The sequence below is a fragment of the Leucoraja erinacea genome, chromosome 22, assembly GCF_028641065.1.
Source record: "Leucoraja erinacea ecotype New England chromosome 22, Leri_hhj_1, whole genome shotgun sequence".
NCBI classification, from domain to species: domain Eukaryota; kingdom Metazoa; phylum Chordata; class Chondrichthyes; order Rajiformes; family Rajidae; genus Leucoraja; species Leucoraja erinaceus.
In genome coordinates, this window is record NC_073398.1 from 8,842,706 (window position 1) to 8,851,737 (window position 9,032).

A 9,032-nucleotide genomic window follows, 5' to 3' on the forward strand; every position below is an offset into this window, starting at 1 on the left:
GTTCTTAACTAGGGGGCAGCACAGTGGTGCAGCGATAGAGTTGCTGCCTCACAGCACCAGAGTCCCCGGCCTTGGGAGCTGTCTGTGTGGAGTTTGCATGTTCTCCCTATGACCACATGGGTTTCCTCCGGGTGCTCCTGTTTCCTCCCACAGCCCAAAGATGTGCAGGTTTGTAGGATAATAGACTTCTGTCATTTGTCCCTAATGTGTGGGATGGAATGAGTGTGAACTGGTGATCGTTGGTCAGCATAAGCTCAATGGGCCGAAGAGCCTGTCTCCACACTCTATTGTTAAACTAAACTAAATTAAAGTAATGTGACGTAAATATGTCTAGGAGAAAATTGAATCTAAATTATCACAATTTCTGCACAAAGCATCTCACTACTCTCAGAACTATCAGCTCATGCAATCCTTACATGACATCCATAAAGTGATGTTGAAACATGGAACTGCAAGATGTTAGTTCACAAAAAAGGACACAAAACTGTTTAGAGTTTAGAGATACAGCGGCGTGGAAACAGGTCCTTCGGCCCACAGAGTCCATGCTGACCATCAATCACTCTTACACAATAGTTCTATGTTGTCCCACTTCCTCATCCAGTCCCTACACTCCAGGGGCAATTTACAGAGGTGCAATTAACCTACACATCTATGGGGATGTGGGAGGAAACCGAAGCACACGGAGAAAACCCGTGCGGACACAGGGAGAACGTGCAAACTCCACACAGACAGCATCCAAGGTCAGGATCGAACCAAGGTCTCTGGCGCTGTGAGGCAGCAGCTCCACCACTACGCCACTGATGATTGGTGAAGGTAAAATAATCGGAATTCCTGATGTCGTTTTGTTTTCTAGGCTGTGTGGCCAAGCTCCCTTTACAGCTACAACCTCGGAAAAACTCTACCAGGAAATCAAGAATGGAGAGCTGGATTTTGCCCATTCGTCTCTGAAGTCACTCAGTGAGAGCGGTAAGATTCTAAAACGCACTGGCTTTGCAAACAGGCTCCCTGCAACCTTTCAGATGAGGAGTGGCCACGCTGCTAATATTTTGTCACCAGTTTGGATGGAATGTTTTTTACATAGAAACATAGAAAATAGGTGCAGGAGGCCATTCGGCCCTTCGAGCCAGCACCGCCATTCATTGTGATCACGGCTGATCGTCCCCAAAATAATTCTTGCCTGCCTTCTCCCCATATCCCTTGATTCCACCAGTCCCTAGAGCTCTATCTAACTCTCTCTTAAATCCATCCAGCGATTTGGCCTCCACTGCCCTCTGTGGCAGGGAATTCCACAAATTCACAACTCTCTGGGTGAAAACGTTTTTTTCTCACCTCAGTCTTAAATGGCCTCCCCTTTATTCTAAGACTGTGCCCCCCTGGTTCTGGACTTGCCCAACATTGGGAAAATATTTCCTGCATCTAGCTTGTCCAGTCCTATTTATAATTTTATATGCTTCTATAAGATATCACCCTCATCCTTCTAAACGCCAGTGAATACAAGCCTAGTCTTTTCAATCTTTCCTCATATGACAGTCCTGCCATCCCAGGGATCAATCTTGTGAGCCTACACTGCACTGCCTCAATCACAAGGATGCCCTGACACAAAAGAGTTTAGAAATACAGCGTGGAAACATGCCCTTTTGGTATACAGAGCCCAAGCTGATTATTGGGTTTCTGAATGGTCTTTCCATTAGCTAGGGGTACTGTCCACATCACCTCTACCCCATTGTGGACATTAGACTTTGTCCCTGGAACTGATGCGCTACCATGCTGAGAACTATATTCTGCCCTCTGTATCTGCCCCATTAATCTGCCCATTGGTTGAGTTGATTGAAAGATACAGTATGGAATCAGGCCAGTTCACCCCCAATACACGCTGACCATCCAGCACCCATTCACATTAGCTCTGGTATCCCACTTTTGTATCCACTCCCTACATTCACTCTGGGGGTAATTTACATATTAACCTATAAACCAGCACGTCTATGGGCTGTGGGAGGAAGCCAGAGCACCCCGAGGAAGCCCATGCGGTCTCAGGGAGAACGTGCAAACTCCACACAGGTAGCATCCGAGGTCAGGATCGTACCCAGGTCCCTTGCGCTGTGAGGCAGCAGCTCTACCATCTGCACCACTGTACTCGTAGTATTCGACTCGAGTTTGGCTTGATTGTACTTTTATGTATAGTGTATCTACCCTTGGATAGCATGCCCACACCGACCAACATGTCCCAGTTACACTAGTCCCACCTGCCCTTTCGGACCATTTCCTTCCAAACATATCTTATCCATGTGTCTGTATAACTGTTTCTTAAATGTTAGGATAGTCCCTGCCTTAACTACCTCCTCTGGCAGCTTGTTCCATACACCGACCACCCTTTGTGTGATAATTTTGCCCCTCAGATTCCTATTAAATCTTTTCCCCTTCACTTTAAACCCATGTCCTCTGGTCCTCAATTCACCTACTCTGGTGCTAGAGACTCCATGCATCTACCCAATCTATTCCCCTCATGGTTTTATACACCTCTATAAGATCACCCCTCATCCTCCTGCGCCCCAGCCTACTCAACCTCTCCCTATAGCTCAGACCCTCTCACCCTGGCAACATCCTTGCAAAACTTCTCTGTACCCTTTCCAGCTCGACAACATCTTTCCTGTGACATGATGCCCAGAACTGAACACCAGGCAACTGAACCGTCCTCTCACCGACTAAAGAGTTGTTCTGACCTCCCATCTGCCTTATTTGAGACCTTCAAACTAACTGTAATTGGACATTATCCTGCATCTGTACACGGTGGGCGGCCTGATTGTAATCATGCAGTTTTTCCGCTGACTGGCTGACACGCAACAAGCAGCTTTTCACTGTACCTCGGTACACGTAACAATAACAGACTAAACAAAACTAAGCAAAGTTTAGTACAACATGAATAACACATTGCATTCTTGATTTCATTTGGGCAGGTGACTGTGTGTTAAAAAGGCTTCTAATAGTAGATCCCGCTCACAGGATGACAGCGAGTGAACTGCTAAATCACCACTGGATAACGGTGAGTACTGATTAATACATTATTGTGTAATGCTAAACCATCCTATGGTGCAAACACACACTGTTTATTCAACCGTACCTTCAAGTAGATGCTGCGTTCTCCATGATCTCAAGTGTTTTTCATTTCTGATTATTGTTATATATCCTTGTGACATCAATCCATTTTATCAAAGTGGAGTTGGGCAGAAAATAGTAGTCAGGGCTGACTGGGAAGGGTGAGGGGTAAGAGAGACTGGTGGTCCAGGGAGAGTGGGGGGGGGGGGGGGAAAGGGAGCAGACAGGGGCAGAGAGGAGGGGGGGGCGGAGGGAAGGGACAGATGCAGGCAGATAGGAGAGGTCATGACAGATAGGAGAGGCCCTGACTACTATTTTCTGCCCAACTCCACTTTGATAAAATGGATTGATGTCACAAGGAAACAATAATCAGAAATGAAAAACACTTGAGATCATGGAGAAATGTTCGGTGCAGACATTTTGGGCCAAGTGGGAGGGTTGCCAAATTTCTCACTCCCAAATAAGGGACAAAAGGTCAAAATAAGAGACCTTTTGTCCGACCAGCCATGGCTGGGTGAACGATGAATTGGCCCGGGTGCCGTACTGCACACAAAGCCCAGCCGGCGGGCCAGCTGAGGAGTTTTGGCCCATGCCGCACACAAAGTCCGCCACCCCATCCACTCATGAACCGATGATGGGCCATGAGAAGGAGGGGTGGTGGTGTTGCTGTCGGCGGTAAGCAGAGGTCCGAAGGTCGGACAGCTGGCCGGGCTGCTGACTAACGGGGCCACGGGCAAGGCTCTGCTGCTGCACTCCATGGGCTGCACTCCATCGGGACGGGCGAGGCGGGGCAAGACACGGCGCTCCGACCCGACAGTCCCCTTAACCCGAGTAGTAGCAGTCAAATATGGGACACGGGCGGTCCCATATGGGACAAACCAATTTAGCCCACCATACAGGAAGTCCCGGCTAATACGGAGCAGTTGGCAACCCTACCGAGCGGCCTGGTCCTGGGTTGTACTGTTTTATGTTTCTAGTCCAAAAATGATTGGTCCTTAATGCATCCAAGACAGTTTGTAGTGTTCAAGAACCTGATGTTGCTGGGAAGAAGCTGTTCTTGAAACCTGGTGGTCACGGTTTTCAGGCTCCTGTACCTTCTTCCCGATGGCAGGAGTGAAATGGGAGCGTGGCCAGGGTGGGGTGGGTCTCTGATGATGCTGGCTGCCTGCCTTTTGGCAGGGTGACTGCTCTCTTCATCCAGTTCAATAACCAAACAATTAAATAGCCTCTAAAAAAAAATCAGTCATATCCAATTCCCAAGGAACAGATACAGGCGAGGAATGGAGTGTGTATCAGCAGGTTAGTGAACAAAGGTCTAGAGATGGAAAGGAAATAAAATGTCATCAGATGTGGAGAGAAGAGGAATGAAAAGTAAAGGCTGAGGGAGGGATATGGATGGAAGGGGGGGTGGGGGGGTTTGAGTGAATGGGAAAGGAAGGGTGGGATAGTGGGAAAAATGGGTGTGCACCAGGATGGGGCATAGGGAAGAGAGGGGAGAAAAAGGGATGGAAGATCGATGACTCAAGGAAACATAATAATAATAATTTGAAATGAAAAATACTTGATATCAAGGAGAACCCAGCACCATTATGCCTACTTTTAGTTGTAGATATACAGCCACAGAAACAGACCCTTCAGTCCACAGAGTCCCCACCGACCAGCGATTTCCCCCCCACACTAATCCACACACATCAGGGACAATTTACATTTATACCAATCCAAAACTGGAGAATTCAATCTTCATACCATAAGCTGCCCGAGCGGGATATGAGGCGCTGTTCCTCCAGTTTCTGTGTGGCCTCACTCTGGCAATGGAGGAGGCCCAGGACAGAGAGGTCAGTGTGGGGTTGGGAATGGGAGTTAAAATAGTTAGCAACCGTTGATGTTAGGGAGGCAGTGGTGCAGCGGTAGAATTGCTGCATCGCAGTGCCAGAGACGTGGGTTCGATCCTGACCTTGGGTGTTGTATTGGAGTTTGTACATTCTCCCTGTGACCATGTGGGTTTTCTCCGCACGCTCCGGTTTCCTCCCACATCTCAGAGTCGCGGGGGTTTTAAGGTTAATTGGCTTCTGTAAATTGCTTACTAGTGTGTATGGTGATCGTTGGTCCGTTTCCACGCAATATCTGTAAACTAAACATGGTTCTGATGTATTTGGATAGCGCTCAAACTGAAGCTTCTCGCTGTAGTGCAGTAGTCATGACAATAAGAAACCAGAACCATAGCTACTTCCACCAGCTCCATCCCGAACAGTACCAACATCGTGGGCTGTTGGGCACAGTTTAACTTCCAATGTTTTCAGGGAGATGCCAGGAAGGAGAGACCCAAAAATGTGCTGGAAATGATGAAGCAGTGGAAGCTGGACACGAGCAGCGAGAGTGAGGAGTTGGCTGAAGAGAACGGAGTGGATGAAGACAAGAACTTGGCATCTTCTGCGGAAAGCACCAAGGCCGAGTTGAATCCTGATAAGCTGCATCCTGTTGCCACAAAGGTAATTACTTTAAAGCACCATTAAATAATGTAGAAACAAGGAACATAGATGCTGGGTTACAAAAGAAGACACAAAGTGCTGGAGTAGCTCAGTGGGTTGGGCTGCATCTCTGGAGAACGCGGATAGGTGACGTTTCTTCAGACTGAAACGTTCCCGCTGAGCTACTCCAGCACTTTGTCCTCCCTCCTCCACCATTAAAGAATGGCTGAGTAGATTGATTGAAAACGATGGGCCCTTCAGCCCACTGGGGCCACACTGACCACCGATCACCCGTTCACATTAGTTCCATGTTATCCCATTTTTTCATCCACTCCCAACACACCAGGAGCAGTTTACATAGAGCCAATTAATCCACAACCCTACACGTCTTTGGGAAGTAGGTGGAAACTGGAGCACCTGGAGGAAACCCACTCTTTCACAGAGGAGATCATGCAAACTCCACACAGACCGACAGCACCCGAGGTCAGGATTGAACCCAGGTCTCTGGCGCTGTGAGGCAGCTGAGATCCCGTTAAGTTTTGTGCTGGTGTTTTAGAAAAAAGTTGGAAGATATTTAAGAACTTAAGTAGTGAACTTTCACCGAGATGTTTGGTTGTGTGTGTTTTTTTTTAATAACTTCAGCCAAGAGGTCCAAGGCAGAAGCGATATTCTCTTGACAGCTCGTCCCTACAGGCTACTTCGGGTTCGAAACCGCCCACACTGTTGAACAGAAAAGGACGGAGAAAGTCTGAAACTGCAGCAAACTCAAGAATATTGAACAAAGTAAACAGCCAGCCGGCCCTGCTGAAAAGATAACCCCTTGCCAAGGGGGCACGTCAAGAGTTCAAGCCCTTGCACACATTGCTAATTCCAAGCAACTTTTCAGCATCCGGTTAACGGACAACACTCATACTCTTTGTTAATTTATTTATCAGGAGCGTTGTTCTACCAAACACTGTTCAGCTTTCATCTCGTAAATGTAACGAACCGGGTCCCATTCCTTTATGAGACGTGCCATCTTGTAATCACTCTCTCGTATAGGCCCTTTGTTAGATAATCACCTTGGCCATTATCAGATCCAAATTGATAGAAAGATTTAACATGGAAGCAGGGCCTTCAGCCCACCGAGTCCACACTGATCATTGCTCACCCGTTCACAATGATTCTTTGTTATCTCAATTCCTCATCCACACAGTATATAGAGGCCAATTCACCTATAGACAATAGACAACAGGTGCAGGAGTAGGCCATTCAGCCCTTCGAGCCAGCACCGCCATTCAATGTGATCATGGCTGATCATCCCCAATCAGTACCCGGTTCCTGCCTTCTCCCCATATCCCCTGACTCCGCTATTTTTAAGAGCCCTATCTAGCTCTCTCTTGAAAGCATCCAGAAAGCATCCACTAGCCTCCACCGCCCTCTGAAGCAGAGAATTCCACAGACTCACCACTCTCTGTGAGAAAAAGTGTTTTCTCGTCTCCGTTCTAATAACCTGCAACTCAATTAAAGAAAATGAAGTTCCCTATTTACCTGGGTATTTCCCCGTTTTCAATGGGATTATTATTTTTAGATTGGTTGAGAGAAACGGCATAGAAACAGGCCCTTCGGCCCATCATGTCCACGCCGACCATTGATCACCCATTCACACTAGTTCTATGTTATCCCACTTTCTCACCCATTTGGGACAATTTAGGGGTCAAATAACCTACAAACCCACAGGTATTTTGGGATATGGATGGAAACCAGAGGATCCTGAAAAAAAACCCCCACAGACAGTCACAAGGAGAACGTGGGGCAAACTCCAGACAGCACCCGAGGTCAGGATCGAACCCGGGTCTCCGGCGCTATGAGGCAGTGGCTTTACCCGCTGCGCCACCCTGGAGCACGTGGAGGAAACCCACCTGGTCACCGGGGGAACATGCAAATCTTCCCGGTGTTTAAAAAACGATCGGAATGTTGACCCACAAATGGAAAACAAATGCCACAGTTGTGGAAATCTGGAATTTTAAAAGGAAGTTTGAGTCATAATGCACAGAAACAGGCTCTTCAGCCCCAACAAGATGCTATGTCTAAGCTTGTCTCCTTTGTCTACCGTACCCCTCTAAACCTTTGCTTTCCACAAACCTATCCAAGCGTGTTTTAAATTCTGTTACAGTCCCTGCCTCAACACCTCGTTGCCTAGACTCACCATTCTCTGCGATAAATAGTTGGTTCCGATGAAACATTTCCCCTCTTACCTTAAACCTATGTCCTTCTTGATTCCCCTATTCTGGGCGTTCACCCTATCTGTTCCCCTCATGGTTTTACAGTCACCCCTCAGCCTCCTGCGCTCCAAAGTCCTAGCCTGCCCTTCCTCTCCCTCGAGTTCAGCCTGGAGTCCTGGCAACACCCTTGTAAATCTCCTCCCTTTCCAGCATGATGACATCCTTCCTATAAAGTCCACTGTTAGGGCTGCCGGTGTAGGCCATAGTCATACGGCACAGAAACAGGCCCTTCGGCCCATCACATCCATGCCAGCCAAGATGCCCGAACTAAGCTAGTCCTATTTTCCAACTTTTGGCCCATAATTGCTCGAAACCTTTCATATCCATGTCACCCAGAGAGTTGTGAATTTGCGGAATTCTCTGCCTCAGAAGGCAGTGAAGGTCGATTCACTGGATGCGTTCAAAAGAGAGAGATAGAGCTCTTAGGGCTAGCGGAATCAAGAGATATGGGGAGAAGGCAGGAACGGGGTAGTGATTGTGGATGATCAGCCATGATCACATTGAATAGCAGTGCTGGCACGAAGGGCCGATTGGCCTACTTTTGCACCTATTGCCTATGTATGTCCGAAAGTTTTAAATATTGTTATTATACCTGCTTCGACTATCTTCTCTGGCAGTTCATTCCATATACACACCACTCTCTGTGTGGAAAAACTGCTACCTACCCAGCTTCGAATTAAATAGTTCCTCTCGCACCTTAAACCCATGGCCTCTGATTCTTGATTCCCCAACTCTGGGTAGAAGTCTGTGCGTTTCTCCCCTCAACTACCTTTCATTCCCTATACCCACCATTCACCCTCTGTGGGGGTCTTAAATATTGAACACACAGCAAGGAACCAATCTTCTGGTTGTTTGTGTTTTTGTTCAATCTTTTGGAGGGGGGGTGGGGGGTGAAAATGTTCTCAGCTTCTGCCTGCCTCATAGGTTGTCTATGACATCTCAGCATGCTGTGGCACTGTGCCAGAGGATGGCTGGTTCTCTCTTGATCTCGCCAGCTGCCAGCTTATCCCACCTCCTGCAAAAACAGTGCGATGTTCCCAAAGTGCCAAAGAAACACAGCATGGGGCCCCTGTTCGGTACAAAGAATAGTTACTCCTTCTTAACAACTTGGCTTCTAATTTTGCAAAGCAACGGTTCGAGACAGGAATGTTTTATTTACTGTTAAACTGCACTGACGTCCAAAATTCTTATCACACTTAAAGTATTT

At 47.5% G+C, this 9,032-nt stretch overlaps 1 protein-coding gene across 1 annotated transcript in view; it reads left to right on the forward strand.

The window, feature by feature from the left end:
- The window catches only part of LOC129707694 (serine/threonine-protein kinase 33-like), a 56,041-nt gene extending 47,661 nt beyond the window's left edge, over positions 1 to 8,380 (forward strand). Inside the window, exons 9-12 of the mRNA XM_055652894.1 lie at positions 854 to 966; positions 2,955 to 3,040; positions 5,394 to 5,582; positions 6,204 to 8,380. Of these exons, the coding sequence (XP_055508869.1) occupies positions 854 to 966; positions 2,955 to 3,040; positions 5,394 to 5,582; positions 6,204 to 6,377 (562 nt within the window). The 3' untranslated portion in view covers positions 6,378 to 8,380. The remainder of the gene's footprint in view (positions 1 to 853; positions 967 to 2,954; positions 3,041 to 5,393; positions 5,583 to 6,203) is intronic.
- Positions 8,381 to 9,032: the final 652 nt, after the last annotated feature.